The following is a 21106-nucleotide window of genomic DNA, read 5'->3' on the forward strand; positions in this document are numbered from 1 at the left end:
CTCAGAGCTAGCTGGGTTTTCTGGATTTCAAGATGCCCACATTGAGCGTGCATGCAATAAATCTGCCTTCATGCAAGACCCAGCATAGATAAATGTATATCATGCATATTCAATGTGGACATTCTGAAAACCCAACTGGCTCTGGTGGTCCTCAGGCCAAAATTCTTGGCTAGTAGCCACAAATGGCAATTCATTGCAGAACCCTGCGGACACTGACTGACAAGAGGAAAAGAACTATCCCAGAAATTGAAACCAGACCTTTGTACACACAGAGTACAGCACAGCATTATGACTCAGCTACTTTTCGTAAGAAGCGTTAAGACATGCAACAGTACTATATATTCCTCCCAAGCAATTCACAAATGACTTCCGAGAAGAGAAAGATGTCTGCAAATTTTCATGAAAACATAAGATGTGCTACATTGGGACAGACCAAAGGTCTAATGAGCCTATTATCTTGACTCAAATAATGATCAGTCTAGGTCACAAATACATCAATTCCTGGTTGCTTAACACAGAGATAAGCAGTAGCTTTCCCAAGCCTACATGGCTAACAGTTTATGAACTTTTCCTCTAGGAACCTGCCTAAACCCTTTTAAAACTAACTGCATTGACCACATCTTCCAGCAACAAATTCCACAGCTTAATTATATGCTGAATGAAAGAATACTTTCTTTTGTCTTAAATGTACTGCTTATTAGTTTCATGGAGTATCTCCTAAAGCACTATTTGAAAGGTTAAACAAACATTGCTATTTACCTGTTCCATATCACTCATTTTACAGACCTCTATCATATCTCCTCTCGGCCATCTTTTCTTCAGCCTAAACAGCCCTAATCTTTTGAGCCTTTTCTTCACAGGAAATCTATTGCATCCAGAACCATACACAGTACTCAAGATACATGCAGTCGCACACCATGAATCAATACAGCGGCATTATACTATTCTATTTCATTCTTTATTCCTTCCTTAACAATTCCTAGCATTCTACGTGCTTTTTTGACCACCACTACACACCAAGTTAAGAATTTCAATCTACTGTCTACAAAAGAGTTGGGCAATCTATGGCCCATAGAACAAACTTTGTCCACTGATGCATGTTTTTTCTGGCCCCTTCATTGAAAGTTACAGCCTGATGACTAAGTGCTAGATTTGTTAAAGTGTGTTACATGTTTTAACACACGTGAATGTGAAATAAACTGTATTAGCATAAAATAATGTGTGTTAACAATAGTTAATCTAACCCTCTCAGACCCTAGACCTCCACTGGCCCCCAACCTAGTCAGTTGGGTATTTTCCTGGATGGAGACTAATGAGAAATCCTGCATTATGTAACTACAGTTAAGATTCTTCCCCATATACATCATTTTCCACTTGCCCACATTAAATTTCATCTAGGCTTCATTTATCTTTTGTCCATGAAGAAAATTATTTAGTCCGACTGGATTCTTACCTCTTATCGTGTTCCCAATCCACAAGGGGCATTTGTCTTCTAACTCAGGTGTCTTACAAGGGACTTTGTCAAATATTATCCAAATAAGCTATTGCTCTACGTAATAAAACGCGAGAAAACAACTGCACTAAAAATTACTCACATTAAAAAAATTAGGGCTGCATTTCGATTAAAATTTTAATCATGATTAATCACACAATTAAAAGGTTTGTTACTTACTCCCTCCCCTCCCCAACTACAGCTCCTTGTGACTCTGGACTAGTCACTTAACCCTCCATTGCCCAGAGTCATCAGGAGCTGCAGTGGGAAGAAAACTAAATAACATACCTTTATTCATGTGATTAATCACAATTACAGCTTTTAATAGAAATGCAGCCCCCCCCCCAAAAAAAAAAAAAAATTAAAGAATAGAAAGTAATGAAGAGATAAGAAATACAAAATACAGACTGAAAAATTATAAAGAATTTAAAACAGCATGCACAATAGCTATAAACAGCCTTACAGTTTTCTTAGCCTACCTCAGAAAAGCAATCCTAAAAAAAAACAACAAAAAACACAAACACAATAAAAGTGTCCAATGCAGAAAGCTAGCAATATGTTAAATCACTTATTTAAAAAAAACTGATAAAAAAGCACCTTAAAACAAGGAGTAAAGATGTGTGCTAGACTTGGCACATGCTTTTACAGAGCTGTGCATCACTATAAAGGTACAGATGAGGAATGTTACCTCTGTAAGGTTTGCCCCAGAGTGTAGAATGCTTGAGGCATCTGCACCAACACCCCTGCTTTAAACATCTTTTTATACTCACTGGAAGCATTTGGCTTTCTGCCATCTATGTATACAGATAACATTCAGATTGTAGTTCCACCGAGAGGTGATGCTGAGGATACATGAAGGAATCAAAATGTTTTTTTTCTTGTTTAAGTGGTGGTATGGCTGAGCAATAGCTGTCTGGTGGTTAATAAAGAGAAAGCTGGACAGGAAAGTCTGAGGTTGATAGCTGTTTTGTTGAGAGTTCATCTAACACAGTGTTCTTCAGTGCAAGCTCTGGGAGCCAATGGCGGCCCTTGGAGACCTCTGATGCTGCCCCCACTGTGTTTGTGTTCTGTTTTGTTTTTTTGCACTACTCTCTCTCTATTCAAAGTTGTGACACAAAGGAGATAGTGAATGGGGTGAAAAGCAGTATATATGAAGGACAAGACATTTCATAACAGAGGAGACTGCATTTAGAAATATCCGCCTCCTTGAAGACACCCAAAGTTTGAAGGTAGACTAGAAAGTATGGATGTCACTGACACATGCTAGTCAGCATGGGAAGATATTGGGTGGCTCTCCTTTGTTAGATAATATATATATAATACTAGTGTTAAAGGCCCGTTTCAGAAAGGAATGAAACAGGCGCTAGCACCGCTTCCCCCCCTCCCTCCCCATGTCTGCAGAGAGGAAGGGTGTTCTGTGCTTTGAGATCCTCAGCCATGCCCTGACGATACGGGGGGGGGGGGGGGGAGCAACCCGGGCAGCAGAGTCAGCAGGAGAGGAGCAGATCGGAGCTTGCTGGCTAATGTTTCCCTACTCCTGCCTGTGATTCGTGAAACCGGATATCTACACCACCATGCAAAACGGAAGTGAGGCTTCATTAGAACGTTGGTGGTGCCTTTTATATATATAAATAATATATTATTCTATATTGTATTCTCCACCAATTACATATAAGGTAATACGATAAGAATAAAAATATGTAAGAAAGGGGGAATTAAATACTTACATTTACAAAACAGGCAATGTAATAATGCTACAAGAGAGGCAGTTTTTAAGAATCTTTCACAAGGGAAATGTGCTTTTCAAGATTAAAAGGTCTGAATTATAAATTATGTTGGATAATGGTAACTCACTTCGATAGAGGCTGCTGGGTGGAGTGATGAAGGAGATCCTTGCTGAGTCTTTTGTTGCAGAGTTGTTGTTGGAGCCTGGATAAAGTCTTATCAGGGAGTGTGAAGTCCAGCAGAGAGGTGGGAGTCAAGAGCGAAGAGAACCAGATCCCAAGAGAGTGAGCTTGGAATGTTCCAGGCTTTTTATAGTTTCTTGCTGGACCCTAGGCTGAAGTCAGGTGGGGTGTCTGAGAACTGGCTTCATCTGGGTTTGAGATGCGGCATGGTAACTGGTCACATGTTTAATGACATCATAAGACTCTGTCTGGACATCTGCTGTGATATACACATCCATAAGGAATCTGACAGGATTACAAGAGTCTTTGTCGGAGGAAGTGGGCTTCTTTTGTCTGATTAGATAGGTAGATGGGCTTTTCAGTCTGAGTCATTGTCTGAGAATAGGTGGAGTTTCACTGTCTCTGTGATTACTGTTCATCTTCAGATTTTTGTTCTTTGGAGATATGTTGATGGACTTAGGTATCTACCCAGCTAGCTTTTGTTATCAGTACTTTCCATGGGGGGGGGGGGGGGGGGGGGGGAGGTGAAAGTAAAGTCTTTGCAGCTGTATATATTTTATATATACATTTGTATCTGATCCAGCAAAATCAATAACTCTGACAATTAAACTCATATCATGCTACACCTTCAGTTGGTTGGATCCATAGTGGCCCCAAATAAATACATTAATAAAGACTACAGATCTAAGGGGACCAGTCCGAGGGTTAGGTTTGAATCTATTTTTCCAGTGGAAATGCTAGTGAAATCAGAAGATAAACAATGCTTACGCAGAGGTAAGGCTAGTTTACCAGCTAAGGCTTTCCTTGCATTTTTCTGCACAGAGCACTCTTATGCAAGGTCTATTGTTACTTGCCATTGATCATTTTAATTCTCTTTATGTTGGTGTGCCCTGAAGTTCGTGAAGTTACAGATTTTTCAAAATATTGCTCCATGAGTAGGGATGGGAGTTCAAGTAGGGTAAGTGTTACATCATTGCTTCTGTACTTAAATTGGCTGTCAGTTTGGGAAAGGCCAAAATTTACGTTAGAACATAAGAGTTGCCATACTGGGACAAACTGAAGGTCAACATGATGGAAATTTTTGTGTTACAATATACTAAGGAATGGGAAATGGTCGGTATTATCATCAAGAGGAATTGGGACATTGTAAAAACCCATCCATTATTTCATCATAGTAACTTACGTATAACATTCTTGTGAGGACGAAATTTAAAAGAGATTTTAAGTCCAGCTGATCTTGTACAAGGGCATTCAAAATGTGGTAGATGTAGCACCTGCACAATCACAATTGAATGTAAGGAATTTATAAATCCCATTGACCAACAGGAGTATCGCATCAAATCCAACACAGATTGTACTTCAAGTTTTGTTGTGTATATTTTGAAGTGCCCTTGCAACAAGATTTACGTGGGGAAAGTTACATACAAGGTTGTTAGAACATAAATCATGTATAAAAACATCGAAAATAGGGCCCCCACTAGTAGCACATTGCAATTTAACAAAACATGAGTTTATACACTTCCAATGTTTTGCCATCGACTAAGTACATCCACACATCAGAGGAGGGGACCAAGCAAAATGTCTTCTCCAACTTGAGCAGCGTTGGATCTTTAAGTTACAATCTTTGGAGCCAAAAGGCTTACACACGGTAATTCAATGGGCAGCATTCCTTTAAATTTTAAAAGGACAAATGATGTCACTGAATTAATGAGCGTTTACTTTAAAAGCTGGGTACCATTTTGGTTGGTTGCAACAGCAGACTGAGAAAGTAGAATTTATCATGCAAGTAAGCATTTCGAATGGGTTTAGCTTTGCAGCACAATAATAGAGTGCAATTGAATTGAATTGGCGTTACATTACTGAGTACAGATTGATGTAGTGAAATTGATGATGTAGAGTTTTTTTATTTTATAGATAACAATGGAAGTATAGCTTAAACAGTATACAATTGGCTGACAGAGCTACAACGGAAAGATTTCCCTGATGAAGCCCGAATAGACAAAGAAATATAAAGAGAAAGACATAAGGAAATAGAGGTTTTTTTTGCCAATGAAGAGTGGCTGTTCAGCGAATCTGTTAAGACAAAAAAGTTCAGACCGCTGACTAACAGAGGCATTTTCCCTCATCTACTTAGTTTTGAAAAATCCAGTTGTGAACAATATAACCTTAAAAAGCTAAAAAAAAAAAAAAAAGTAATTAAAAATTTAAAAATATTCAAAAGGTGAAGTTACACAGTATTATTAAGTAACCACTACAGATTGAGATTAATGTTCATTTGTTGAGTGGTTAAGTTCTAGTAGTTTGGAAAACAAACCGAAGGTCCACAAAGTCCAGCATCCTGTTTCCAACAGTGGCCAATCCAGGTTACAAGTAACTGGCAAAATCCCAAAAGAGAATACGCAGTGGATTTTTCCCATCCATCTTAATAATGGTTTATGAACTTTTCTTTTAGGAAGTTATCCAAACCTTTTTTAAACCCCGTTAAGCTGCTTTCATCACATTCTCTGGCAGCAAATTTCAGAGTTTAATTACACTTTGAGTGTATTTTCTCAGATTTGTTTTAAATTTACTACTTTGAAGCTTCATCACATGCTCCCTAGTCCCAGTATTTTTGGAAAGAGAAAACAAGCGATTCATGTCTACCCATGCCACTTCACTCATTTTATAGACCCCTATCATATCTCCCCTCAGCTAATTTTGGATCTACCTATTTGAAGAATCAGCTTGCGGCTTATCAAGTAGAAGTGTGTATGGTTCAGGTGGCTGGCTAGAGCATTACAGAATCTCAGCTCTCAGTAATCGCCCCTTAATTGTGCAACCTGTTACCTTTGGGGCTTCACCAGGAGACTACTTTATCATATGATGGGTTAAGTGGGGTAAAGTAGAAAACTATTGGCTGGATGAGATGGGTACTAATCCTCAGATCTGAAGGGGGCATTTTGTGTTTTGTATTTGTTTATATTTATGCCCATTTTAATCTGTAAAACACCTAGAATTCCTTCAAAAAGGTGGTAAGTAAGTCCTAATAAATAAACAACAAGCTAAATAAATGAATAAATCCATGTTTATCCATATAGTTAGGGATCTGTTCTTCAATATAGCATCTAAAATTTTGCTTAAAGGTGACATCTCACTCAGTGGCCTGTAGTTTCTCAATCACCCTGTAGCTTTTCTTTCAGCAATTAGCATTACAATGGCCACCCTCCAATCCTCATATTCTGCAGCTATTTTAATGATAGGTTACAGATTACTAGAAATACCTCTGCAATTTAATTTTTTAGTTCTTTCAAAACAGTAGGACAGTGAGGGGTGTATATGTCTAGTACTGGTGATTTGTTACGCTTTAATTTGTCAGTTTTCTCTATTATACCTTGATTTTCACCGTGATTCCTTTCAGTTTTTCTGAATCAAAGAGTATTTTCTGTATGGGTAGCTTCTTGACATCCTTCTCACTTCAAAAAAAAAAAAAAAAAACACACAGAATACAAATTATCTATGACACCCTTGTTTTCCGAGTACTTCCTTGAATGTCCAGAGGTCTGACTCCTTTACAGAATTCTTGCTTCAAAAGTAATTAAAAACATTTTTAATTATGAGTTTATGCCTCTAACAAGTTTCTTTTAAAATTCTTAGTTTTTTAAACTTTTCGCATTCACATTTAGAAAATTTGTTTCCTCAGGTGATGCTCAAGGGTCCAGTGCTGCAGAAAGTGTGGGCCTAAGACCATTTCCCCGAGGACTCTCAGGAAATTATCTCAACTAGGTAGATTTTATTGATCATTTCTGTGTCAGAGTGGGATATATTAACTGGCTTTTTGGGGTTGCTTCAAGGTTAAGAAAACACTTTTATGGCAAACGGTAGAAGTTTTCCCAGATGTCTCGTGAGCTACACAGGCATGAAGAAAACAATTTTTTGCCCTGAGACCATTAACACTTGGTATAGGGGCTACAGTTTACAGTTTATTCAAAAATTTGAAATACCACCATTTGGAAATTCCAGCATAGCAGTTTATAATACCCTGGCACTTTTTTTTTCTAATACAGAGATCCCGTGGGAATTCCCTCCACTTTTCTGGTTGCCTTTGTACGCTGAGCATCCCTCTTCACACGTATTCAAGGACCAGTTCTCTCCCTGTGGTCTGCCATTTCTTTCACTCTTCCCAATTCAAGCATATTGCCCCCTCTCCTCCCCGTCTGTGATCAGGCAACTCTACCCTCAATCTCAAACTGCCCCAGCCCATCCTACCTTCAAACTCATACTTTAGGTCCCCCACGGCTTTCCATCTTCAGCACCTCGCCCCCTCTGACACAACTTCTATCCCTCAGCTGCATCCCGCTCTGCCAGCAAAAAACAGGAAATTGCTTCGTAAAGGGGGGGGGGGGGACGCTGGAGAAGAGAAGAGACGCTGTTGCGGGCAACCTCAAAGACAAGTTCAAAGGTGGGAAGCGAAGGTGGGGAGTTTGAGAATAAGGGAGCGGTGCTGGACTGGGGCTGGGGGAGTGTGACAATGAGGGAGAGGTGCTGGACCGGGGCCATTTTGAGAATGAGGGGAGAAGGTCTGCATGGGGGGCAAGGAGGGAGAGCAGTGCTGTATCGGGGGGGCAGCAAAGAGAGAGAGAGATGCAGCACTGCTCTCCTTCCTTGCCCCCCATACAGAACTGCTTCCCTCATTCTCGCACTCCCCCGGGAAAGGGGGTAGAAAGGAGGGAGAGAGGTGCTGCATCGGTTGGGGGGGGGGGCAAAGAGAGAGAGAGTTTCTGCATGAGGGGCAAGAACGGAGAGCGGTGCTGGACAAGGAGGGCAGTTAGGGAACAGGGAGGGCATAGAAAGAGAAAGAGGTGCCAGGACCTGTGGGGAAAGGAGCAGACAATACCACAGAGGAAAATGAGTGAAATGCCGCACATAAAAGGAAGGGAAGAGGGGAGACAGGCCGCACATAAAGGGAAGGGAAGAGGGGACACAGGCCACACATAAAGGGAAGAGAAAAGAAAACATGATAGATTTGAGGAGGCAGAGAAAATAAAGGAAGCTGAACATGAAAGATCAGTGCTAAATGGGCAAATGGAAAAAAAATCAGCAATTTTCCAACTGCAGTAAAAACGGTCTTAGCATGCAAGAAAGACCTACACAAGAGCATGGGTATGCTAAGGCCACTTTTTACCGCAGCTTAGTAAAAGGATTCCTTACTTTCTTTACTCTGTTATGTGGACTTGCGGATGTACCTGGAAAATGTTTTAGTGGTATTATTGTATACTTTATTATCCTTTTCTTTTCATTTTAGAATAAAGAAAATATACCACTTTAGCCAATCTTCATTCTCTCCCTTCCATCACCACTGCTAGGTTATTTTGAAATGCAAGGTCCTAGTTTTTAATTTATTTTTAAACAGCTCATGGTCTTTGAAAATGGTCATAAAAACTATGGCAAAATTGTGAAGGATTCCATAGGCATATTGGCATAAAAATTGCATAAATTAAACTATTTCCTTTAAATAATGTCTGGATATTTCTTATTACTGCTCTTCTCCATTTCAATTCCTCCTCGGTCTCACTTTCATTCTTTTTTCCTCACTTCCTTTCTTCTATTCTTTCTCGTCCTCCAGAAAGGAACACAATTTCTTCAACTACAAAGAGACTAAGGAAAATGTGATTTGTATTTTAAAATCATCATCTGTGATAAGAAAATAGTGCGTATTACATTTCTGTGAAATGCAAAACCATGACCATTATTACAATGTGAAAAATCTTTACATGAACAGAATAAAGGTATCAATAAGGGGCAAAAATCAAAGCCAAAATATAGGCAATTAGATCCAGTAATAATGATAAAATCCTATACCTTTTAAGATAAAGGAAGATGGTAAGAAACAACAGTTATGACTGTTATTAGGTTACGTCTGAGGAATAAGAAGCCAAAGGAAGAAGCAGGCAGCACTACCCTAACTACAGCTTCAATTCAGCAAGCTTCCAAGTTTATTAAAGCTTGATATACTGCACATCGTAGCCATCTGTGCAGTTTACAATCATACTAAAATACAGTCACTTAATCAAGAAAAGAATGTCATAAGTATGATAGGATAGGAAAGAGCTAAAAGCTTAATCCACTGGTCTCAGATATTCCAAGTTAACAGAGTTCTGCACGTCTAAGTCTGATGGAATGGAGTTCCAAAAGCCTTCTCAAAGAAAAGTTCTAAAGACCCTGTTTAAACTGTTGATAGGAGGAGTCAAATCAAAAATAATATGGAAGGGTAGGGTAAGTCTAACAGCACAAAATGAAAGAACTACTTGGCAATTCTAAAGCCAATCTGGCAAGTAGGGCATAAGCAACTGAGAAAATCTGACACACACAATATACCAAAGTTAAAATCTTGAATGGAATCCAGATAGCAGATAATAGAGTCAATACAAGCCAAGGCTTGTGCCAAGTAATAACGTCAAGAAAGGAGGAGAAGCTGGTGAAGAGGACAAACAAAGGTCCAGAAATAATGCAGGAAGAGAAGGCCTGGCAGAGCCAGAACCCCACAGTCCAGGAAATCCATTGTAATAGCAGGAAGCCAAGGATGCAAATATCTTTTTCTAGTACAGCCAAGTGGAGCTGCACAGCAGGGCCGTGCCGATGCGGTAAGCGGGGTAAGCGCCGCAGGGGGGCGCCCACCTCTGGAGGGCGCCACCGCGGTGCTTACCCTCGCCGCCGAGGCCTTTAAATCTTTTACCTGGTCGCAGCAGCTTCAGTGAAAGCGCTGCCGACGTCTCCCTTCCCTTGCACTCATTGGTTCCCTCAGTGTCCCGCCTTCTTCTGACGTCAGAAGAAGGCGGACACTGAGGGAACCAAGAGCGCGAAGGGAAGGGAGACATCGGCAGCACTCCGCTTTCACTGACGCTGCTGCGACCGGAAGTAAAAGATTTAAAGGCCCCAGGGCACGGAGGAAAGAGCAGAGAGGCATGGATGGGAGGGCAGAGAGGCATGGATGGGAGGGCAGCAGCAGGGCCCAGGGAGAGGACAAATTGCTGGAAGGGGAGGGGAGAGAGGAAAATTGCTAGCTATGGATGCAGCAGGGAAGGGCAGAGAGGGACAAGGATGGACATGGGGGCCCAGGGAGAGGACAAATTGCTGGAAATGGAGGGGAGGGGAGGGGAGAGCGGAGGATTGCTGGCTATGGATGGAGGAAGGAAGGGCAGAGAGGGACAAGGATGGACATGGGGGCCCAGGGAGAGGACAATTTGCTGGAAATGGAGGCGAGGGGAGAGAGGAGGATTGCTGGCTATGGATGGAGGAGGGAAGGGCAGAGAGGGACAAGGATGGACGTGGATGGGAGGATAGGACCCAGGGAGAGAGAAGAAATTGCTGGAAATGGATATAGAGCAAGAAATGAAGAAGAAAGGAGGAAAGTAAAGAAATAAATGGAAAGGAAGCCATGGAAATGGAGTTGAGGACAGATAGCAGCAGACTCAGATACTGGGCCAGCATGATCGGAAAAAGAAAGTCACCAGACAACAAAGGTAGAAAAAAATCATTTTATTTTCATTTTAGCGTTTGGAATATGTCCACTTTGAGAATTTACATCTGCTATCTTATTTTGCAATGTATAGCAATTTGTTTCTAAGAATATTGCTGACAATTCCTGTCAGTGTAGCAAGTGGTGAGCGATCATTTTCACCGGGGGGGGGGGGGGGGGGCCTGATCATTTTCACCGGGGGGGGGGGGGGCGCCAACTGATAGTCTGCAGGGGGGCGCCAGAGACCCTAGGCACGGCCCTGCTGCACAGAACCAGAACCAACAGTAGTATAATGATACGAGGAGCCTGTTAAGAACCTTCATACAGTTAAATACTGGCTTAGCATGCTGGTTCTCTGCCAGCGGAGCAGAATCCTGTACTACAGGTTTCTAAACTTCTTATTCTGTTCTTCTGATACTTCCTTAAGCAAAGGGAAAAAATTATTGTAAGTGGTTTCACATTACCCATACAATATTTACTTACAAAAACAACCTGAACAGTTTTGAGATACATCTAAGGTACACTGGACCTGCAAAGTTGCTTGGAACTAATTTCCCCTATCATTTGCAGATTGAACTTAAAAACAATTGAGTGTGTGAAAGCTTAAAGTTCATACAAAGTGAATATAGCACCTTAATTTAGAAATGCACTTTCTGAATCTTGATTATTCCAGTAAATGCCATCAGGTGAGGAAAATATAAAAGAACCACATCAAGCATTCAGGCACATTTCTTCTGTAGCTCAAAATGAATGGCAGCTACTGTTAATCCTATTCTCCAAACTAGGTTCTGCAACTGATAGATACCAAGTGAGATCTTTTATGGGTCTGCAGCATTCATGACAGTGAAGCTACTGGAAGTGTCGATACTTCTGTAGTGATGCTGAGAAGGTAAAGAATTTGACTGCTTTATCTATAACTTGCACAAGTCATATAAATATTAATATCTGCAAAATACCAAAAAGTACTCAAGATGGCAAATGTATCTATACACAGTACCTTGTCTTTGTCTTCTACCACATCTGCCAGCACATCATCTGGATCCAGTATCCCCCCATCTGTATATTCAAGGTGGCGAATCTTTACCCAGTATCCAGCTTCCTTTATTTAAAAAACAAAAAACAAAAACTCTATTCAGGTTTTAAAATGCAAATTTTGTTTTGCAAGGCTATCAATCAAGTTTACAAAGGTATATTATAATTTTCTTTTAAAATTTAAGTTGTTTATGGTAATCTACTGAATTCTGCCAAACACAAACTACACAATAGTTGGAAGAAATATGTAAAAATATCACAACTGATGGCAAACTAGTGAATCATGGTACAGTGATGGGAAGTTAACATATCAAGATTTTTCTCAAAGAATAGGATAGGTTTAAAAAAGTTGGAAAAGAAGTAGTTTTATATCATAGGGTCCAAGCAAAAACCAAGAAGTACTAGGTAAGCAAGAAGCAGATAAGCTTCTGTGGATTGTCTGGAAAGGACCCAAAGGCCATGCAGGTATAATGATTAGGCTGCCATTATAATGGGGAATTTCTAGATATAGTAACATATAGTAAGTGCTTCTCAACTCAGTCCTTAGGTTTTCAGGACACCCACAATAAATATTCATGAGATAGATTCACATTCTAAGGAGGCAGCGAGCGAGTGCAAATTTATTTCATGCTTATGCATTGGGTTTTCATGCATATTCATTGTGAAAACCCAATTGGCTTGGTGTGCCCCAAGGACTGGGTTGAGAAGCACTGATATAGTAGGTGACTACAGAAAGGCCAATCAGCCCAGTCTACCTGGTCAGTCCTGCCTATGACAGTCAGATGTTTGTGCAGTTGAAGCCAGAAAAGCAGAGGGTGCAGTAGTAGAAAATTCACTGTGGAAAAGCAGAGACAGGAAAGCACCAAGGCTACTGTATTTTATTTATTTAAAATAATTTATAAAACTAACCATCTCATATTCTAAACAGAATTTAAAAAACAGATTTCATAAAATACAGTTAGGCATAACTACAAATAGGACCACATAAATACAAACTCAAGTAATCCTAAAACAGCGTTAAACTCCCTCGGTAGACAGCTGCATAAAAAGGACACTTCAATAAAGCATCCCATAATAGTACACAAGCAATTGCTAAAGCCCTAGCACTAGAAAGACTAAATGGAGCTTTACCAATGGGCTCAGCAACAAGAAAGACTTGACCCTACTGATCCTAGAAAACACCATGGCTGATGAAAGGAAACTACTACCCATAAACAAGATGCCTTGAAGGTTATTATTAGCATTTTAAAGTGCACATGGTTTCTAATTGGTAGCCAATGCAAAGATGAAAGAGGGAATGTAATGAGCTTTCTCTTTGGATATTCAGTCACAAGCCAAGCTGCATTGCCTTTAACATGGTAACTAGAAGACAGACATAATAGTGAACTACAATAATCCAGTATTGGAGCAATCAATGCCTGTAGCACAGGGCAAAAGGCTGACACATCAAGTAATGGTTTTAATTCACACTCTGGTTGCAATTTATGAACACACACATTGGTTACACTCCTCATTTAGGATCTAAAATTTAAAGTCTCATCCAGGATACCACCTTGGTAATGCACTTGCTTTGAAATAAGAATCTTAACACCATCCACATAGAACCTCTGTTCTTCCAGAATATCTGTTCATTATAAAACAGCCATTTTGTTACCACAAAAAAAAAAAGAGTCATGTATGTGTATTAAAAAGCATAGTGGGCGAGACACTTAAGGAATCCCAGTACATAAATTCCACCATTCTAAAACAGTGTTGGCCAATCTGACCTGCAGCATTCTGCCTGCAGGTAGATATCGCAACCACTCTAAAAAAAAAAACAAAAACAAACCCTGAAGCCAATCTCAATTTTTGCAGTCTCTGCAGTAAAACCAAGTGGTCGATTATGTCAAAAGCTACAGAAAAACATGGCTTGGAAAAGCCTTGAATAAAACGATTGAGCACTGATAAGAGTCTCAGTGATATGATATGTGTAGACAAGCTGGTGTAGACAGGCAGACCAGATAAGCCATATGTTTTTTGTCTACTGTTGTTTTCAATGAGGGTCTTTTACTAGAGTGCATTAAGCAGTTACTAGGGAATTCCATATATGGCACCTAGTTTTATAACGGAAGCAAGGCACTGAAATGGCCGCAAAACAGCAGATCGGCACGGAACCACATTTATTCGCCCAGTTCTAGAATAGCGCCTAAGCGTTTCCACGTGATTTGAAAAGGCGGCGTAACAATGGGAGGGATATGGGTGAGTCAGGGGTGTTCCCTTAAAATGCTCACAGTGTTATAGAATTTGGGGGATCCGCACCAACTTGCATGCTGGAATTCACACCTGGTTTCACTTGGTGTAAATGCTCACGCCAAAGGTTAGGCATGAATTCCGGCACTATGTGCTATTCTATAAAGGACACCCATCCCAGAGTGCATAGAATATCATTCAGCACCAAGTTTGAGTACCATTTACTAAATCTAGCCCTTAATGCACAAATTAGAATGTTACCTGCTACCATACAAGAACACTGTTTCTGCTGTGGCTTAGCAGTTACTGCACACTAATTCACACATTAAGGACTCGATTCTATATATGGTGCCTGAAAAATCCACACAGAAAAAAAGATTACACCTCGGCGGATTTTCTAAAATTTTATAGAATAGACTTAAATTTCTGGTATATAGAATATGCCGAGTGGGTTGTGTCCATTTCGGCCACATTTTACTTGGTGTAAATCCCAACACCTAAATTAGGTTCAGATCGGGTATATTCTATAATAATGCAATAAGATTTTAAAAAGATGCCCATGCCCCTTTTTAATCTATGCAACTTAGAATTTAGGCACACCACATTAGTGAGTTGTGCACATAAATCTCAATTAATGACTATTTAGTGCTGATAATTGCTTGCTAACATCCAATTAACAGCAATGATTAACTAGTTAACCAATTAAGTTATATGAATTTTTATAGAATACGTTTCAGTTTCCACGCAGATTTTCAGGTGCCATATTCAGAATTGGGGGGTGGGGGGGTAAGTGCATTTTGTGTTAAGGAGCAGGAAATAGGAAGTGCATGAGTAGCTTACTACAGGTAGCATGGGATACATATCATGCACTGTCACTTGTGCAATTAACACATGTTCACTTAGCACCTCCTCAACAGGAGGAACTAAGTACATCCACATTAAATGTAATCAGAGTTAGAACATACAAATTGCTGTTTCTACACAGCAACTGCAAACATGCTGAGTTACCACAATGTCTTTGAACTTACCGTGTATCAAGTTTTCACATTAAGGCACAGTAAGTGCCAACACTTAACACACTTTAGCAAAAGACCCCCTATGTTCCTATGAAAGCCATATTAATAAAGGTCTAGTCCTTATCCTCAAAACTGTTATTGTTCTAAATCTGCCTTCTCTATTACCTCTGCCACTAAAAGGAGATTAGAAATGGGTTAACTATAAGGAACCTCGGGGTCTGAAATAGCTTTCCTAAGTATCAAGGCTGACAGCAAACGGCAAAGAGAACTACCACAGCTTTGATGTGCTTCTGTATTTGTATATCATAAAACTGAATTTGAACTTTTGTCTTAATTTCTTCTCTCTCTTCAATGAATGGATCCCCCCCTTCAAAACTGAGTAGATCTAAATGGAATCTGAATTGGTGTGAAAGTATTTTGCTTGATAATTGCATAAATAAAATAAAAAAAATTAAACATTTTAGGGTTGAATTTGATTAAAAGTGTTATTTATTTATTTTTCCCCACTACAGCTCCTTGTGACTCTGGGCAAGCCACTTTGCGGTCTTTTTACAAAGGCACACTAACATTTTTAGTGCGCACTAAAATTAAGTGTGTGCTAAACGCTAGAGATGCCCATATATGCCTATGTGCATCTGTAGCGTTTAGCGCATGGTAATCATTAGAGCACACTAAAAACGTTAACGTGCCTTTATAAAAGACCCCCTTAACCCTCCATTGCCCGGAGTCACAAGGAGCTGCAGTTGAGGGGGGGGAGGAGAATACTTTTAATTGCAATTACATTTTTAATCAAAACACAACCCAAAAAAATTAAAGTAGAAAAAGTAATGAAAAGATAAGAAGTAAAAATAAACGTTGAAAAATTACAAATGAAAGAAGCTAAAACAGCATGCAGAATATCTATCACAGTCTTATAGTTTTCACACCCTACTTCAGGTGGGGAATTAAGGCACAAACTCTGCATTATGCAGTTACACATAATTCTTTCTAGAGTAAAGGCCAGTAGGCACTTGTTCCAAAAGACTCATGTCTTACTGCTGCAAACGAAGCTTCCACTAAATATTGTATTGAGTCAAGAGGTGCGAGGACTTTTGCACAATTAAGGGCCCTGTTTACTAAGCCACGTTGTAGGTGCGCTAATATTTTTAGTGCGCACTAAAAATTAGGATGTGCTAATGCTAGAGACATCCATACATTCCTATGGATGTTTCTAGCATTAGCACATGCTAATTTTTAGCATGCACTAAAAATGATAGTGCACCTTAGTAAACAGGGTCCTAAAACATTTTGATTTCTTAATTGCATTTTGGGTACTTCTATAATTATTCTTTTAAGTAGCAAATGTAGAGTAGATCAGTACTGTAATGTTTTGTTTTGTTTCACTCAACTGGTGTGTGTTGACCAGAGCTAAAATAGAATATGAGAAATGCACATGGATATGCGGACTTTTGCAAGGAGCTGCATTCTCCCTCCTCCATTCTCCTATGTATCCTGAATATAACCACTTATTTTAACATTCCTATTCCCCCCCACACACAAGCAAATTATAATGCTATATAGACAACTGTTTGGGGGGGGGGGGGGGTTAGCCACACAAATGTTTACAAATGTTTCTGAAATTACAATAATCAATTTGGCCCACTTAACCATGTCTAAAATGCTTCCTTTTTTAAAGAGGAAAGTTATTGCTTCTGTAATATTTGCTATAGCACACCACTAAAATCCTTCTCTATGCTCTACACTGACCCCTATCAGCAAACTTGAGCTCTGTGAACTGCTCCCCACTAAAAGGTTAGAGGCCAGTTAAAAGTGAATAAAATGGAATTTATTTAAAAAAAAACAAAAAGTGATGTTTCCCTGCAAGGGTATAACACCAATTAAGAGTGCCACACAGCAGCTGGGCTGCGCAGCATGACAAATATTTGATAAATCACTTTTAAGCAGCACTTAAATAGCCATGGAAAATAGAAGTTCTTTCATCTATGCAGTAACAATATAGTACACACATCACAGCAAGCTGTGGACATTTGTTTTTCCTTGTAGCTCTTTTTCTATAAAGTATTTTCCTCATTTCTTACAGGAATGAAAGTATATGCAATAACTTATGACTGCATATTTTCAAGGGTCCATTTAAGCACATTTGTTAAGCCAGCATTATGAACACTTGCTTCAAGGCCAAGGATCTCAGAGGACAAACAGACATTTTGTCTTCTTGAAGATACAAAGTGTGGCTCATTAAAGAATGTCAACAACTGAAGTGAAAAAGTAACTGATATAATTCACTTTTTGCAACATGGTGCACAGCCAGCTTGCTAGCAAATACTTTGCATTCCTGATAAGTGTAATCATCTCCACAGCTTTTTCCAAGGAAACTGGTTTCGATGAAACCCATAACCTGACACTTTCACTAGCTGTGCATGTAACTACACAGAGTTCCCATTCTCTGTCAAGTACTTCTGCAATTCATAACCTATACGAATAACAGAATAATTACTGCATAGTTGTGTTTCTACAACATATTTCAAAATATCAACTCACCCATTTTGGCTCCATTCTGTAATCAGTTGTTTTTATTTTTGATTATCTAAGCCTAGAAGGCATTATGAGGGCAAGCTTTCATAAGGATTAAAGCCTTTACCTAAGAAAATACTGAAAACTATCCACCCTTTCCCTTTTCCAAATTGTCTCCTTTATTCTTTTTTAAGGAATTATTTTACCACCAACTGATTTTAAAAAATTCTATTGCTGAAAGATACTTAGATCATGTCCATATCAGGGCAAAGTTAGTATAAAAGCCTGGCACACTGAGGTTTGTACAGCGCTACTAGACAAAGGCATTGCTGCTCAAAGGGACCTAAGAGACAGCCCCTGGTTTGTGGAGCTTACATCTTTTCAAGATGCACAAACAAGATATGGTTCAAATCAATATGGCAATGAAGGTGGAGGGCGGGGGAGTCAGTATTTAAGATTTCAAGGCTACTAAAAACACCACTTTTTTAAAGTTAAGACAAATATGAACCAAGAACAGGCATTATGCAGCAACATACTTTCTTTACTATGCTATGCAAAGGTATAAATATATTCTTTATGCACTAACTTGTTTATTAACAAGTTGATAAGTAGTATGAATGGGTACAGACTCAATCTCTCCCTCCCTTTCCAACACAGAGATTAAGATAACTACAGGTTAAGACAAAAGGAAATAGTATGGTTTCACCAAACACTGAGGGGCTGATGCAGAAAACTACTGCAAGCTGGCATGCACGTTACTGGTCGAAGAAAAGGGTTTAACATGGGAGTTAACTCATGCGGTGCACACTGTTTTAAAATGAATGATAACGACGCATTAAGTATCCCTCTGCAATGCACAAAAATAAATAGTGGCTTTTAATGCAAACGCATGAGAAAATTTCACCAGCTATGAGGCAGCAGAAGGGTTGTCGAGAGGATTTAGTTCCAGTTTGGGGGGGATTAAATAACAGTATTGTCTTTTTTTCAGTAGCCAGAACAAGTACCTGCAACTGAAAGACAGATGGGAGGTAACAGCTCATGTGCGTGTGTTAACTAAAGTGCCAGCAGACATCTGCACATGGTACTATGCATAAATATTGGCCTTGCAAACATTTTATGTGAAAAAAACTTTTGTAAGGCTAATATTTATATACTGAACAACAGGTGCAGTTGTGTGCTGGCATTTTCATTTTGTTTGGACATGCATGCAGTCAGCTGCCCTTACCATAGAACCTCTGTGTGTGCATGTGTCCTGTAGGCTTCACCCAATCAGAGCACAAGTTCTGCGTACTTTAAATCAGCATCTTATTAACTTACTGCATCAGAGTTTTAATTTTGCAGTAGAGGCAGCATACTCTGACATCTGCACAAAGCTCTATCACAGAGTAAACTGACTGCCCGTCTAACATCAACTCAGGAATGGGCAAAAAGCAAAAACTTCACCTGAGCAGATATATGGATTCCTAACAGACAAATGCCAGACATCAAAACTGCTCCTATCACCTGCAGTGACTCCAAAATCTCTCTCCAAGCATTGAGACAAGTCTGATCACAGTGGTCTATGATGTGATTACATTACAGCTAGAGTTCTGTAGTACCAGTGGCATAGCCAGACCTGACATTTTGGGTGGGCCCAAAGCTAATGTGGGTGGGCACTAGGTGTGAGTAGTGTTTCTTGGGATACTCTAATAATGCCTTAGAGTGCACTTGATGATGGATTTCTAAGTAAACAGTCTGTGCAACAGCTCTCCTGCATTAACACAAACCACATACCTGGTTCATGGAACACAGACATCTACTATAATAAAACTCACCCTCAACGTTCTGAGGACACTGACGTCAGTGAAGCCAAGCCCTGACTATCTTCAAAAAGGTTCGAAGGTTCGTGGTGGTGAAGCCACCAAAATCGCTCTGGGCCCCGCCCTCGAGGGCGGAGCAATGGTAGAACACCGAAGGGGTTGGCAGGGAGGGAGGCAGGGAGGCGTGGGGGGGTGGGAAATCGCTCCGGGCCCCGCCCTCGAGGGCGGAGCAATGGCAGAACAACGAAGGGGTTGGCAGGGAGGGAGGCAGGGGAGTGGGAAATCGCTTTGGGCCCCGCCCTCGCGTCAAACGTCATGACGTTGGGGGCGGAGCAATGGAAGAATAACGAAGGGGTTGGCCTGGGAGGGAGGGAGGGGTGTTGGCGACGAACACCTTGCTAGCGCCCATTTCATTTGCTCTGAAACGGGCCTCTTTTACTAGTTTTTAAATATAGTGATTTTATCCCACATCTTAAACTTGACCAAATATGACTGCTATAAGGCAAACATGTCAATGGCACATATCCTTAAAAAATTTCCTTTGTAATAAATGCAAATGCCTGATTAAGCTGTATTGAAAAAAACAGGTAAATTCTGAAACTGACATTCCCATTTAAAAAGCCAGAGAAGTCAGACTCGTATAGATCCCCCTACAAACTACATGCACACAGAATCTTTTACATCAGTCATATGCAGAACACAGACCACCCCTTACCAACTGCAGAATAACAAAAAATTAGAAATCGCAGAGATGCCAAGAACACAGACCACCCCTTACAAATTACAGAACAAAAAAAAAAAATAGAAGAGATGGCAAATTACCGAGTTCCAGGCTTGAGATTTTGTGCAGTCCTGATTTAAACTTTATAACCCAAATCAGTGTGGGATTTGCAGTGCCTGATTCTGCCCATGGAAATCAGTGCTGCAAGTCCCATAACAATAGGGTGGTCAGAAATGCAGAACTGTCCCAAAATCTCCAGCCTGGAACTGTAGCCCGGCATCAGCCCTGCCCTTCCCCCTCCCCCACAGTTTGGCATCAGCCGTGAGAGAAAAGGCAGCGACAGCGATCAAAGCAGTGGCATACCTAGGGTAGTTGACACCCGGGGCTGGTCATTTTTTAACAGCCCCCTCCAAAATCCAGTACTAGGCATACCGAGAATACAAAACACTCAGGAACTATAGAGCAATTCTAGCATACCATAAGCAGTCATTTCTACAAGTCACACAAGGAAAAGGAAAGCATTTTCAATACTACAGTGAGCACTAGAACATCAACTCACCTTTTGTAAAACGAAACCAGACAGAATAGTACAGATCGTCGATCCTGCACAGTCAATGCCAACTGAAAGCCATGTCTTTTTCACAAACACAGATACACCCTAATCCACTATAGAATAAGTAATCATAAACTTTCTATTTAGACAAAAATTAAACTGAACCCCCAAGATGCCAGACTCTGCATACAATGCAACACCACAGAAACCGAAAATGTACCCTAGTACTGTGCAAAATATAAAAGACAGCAGATGTAAATTTGAAAAAAAGTAATACCAATCACCACTTTACAAATTAAAAAATAGAAATAAAACAAAAATAGAAAATACAATACCATTTTATTAGACTAA

At 40.0% G+C, this 21106-nt stretch overlaps 1 protein-coding gene across 2 annotated transcripts in view; it reads right to left on the reverse strand.

Moving 5' to 3' along the window:
* Positions 1 to 21106, reverse strand: part of PARD3B (par-3 family cell polarity regulator beta) — a 2175158-nt gene that overhangs the window by 2031068 nt on the left and 122984 nt on the right. For both annotated transcript variants that reach the window (XM_030209894.1, XM_030209893.1), the window contains exon 2: positions 11892 to 11993. In XM_030209894.1, the coding sequence (XP_030065754.1) occupies positions 11892 to 11993 (102 nt within the window). The remainder of the gene's footprint in view (positions 1 to 11891; positions 11994 to 21106) is intronic.

This window comes from Microcaecilia unicolor, chromosome 7 (assembly GCF_901765095.1).
Source record: "Microcaecilia unicolor chromosome 7, aMicUni1.1, whole genome shotgun sequence".
In the NCBI taxonomy this organism is placed as follows: Eukaryota; Metazoa; Chordata; class Amphibia; order Gymnophiona; family Siphonopidae; genus Microcaecilia; species Microcaecilia unicolor.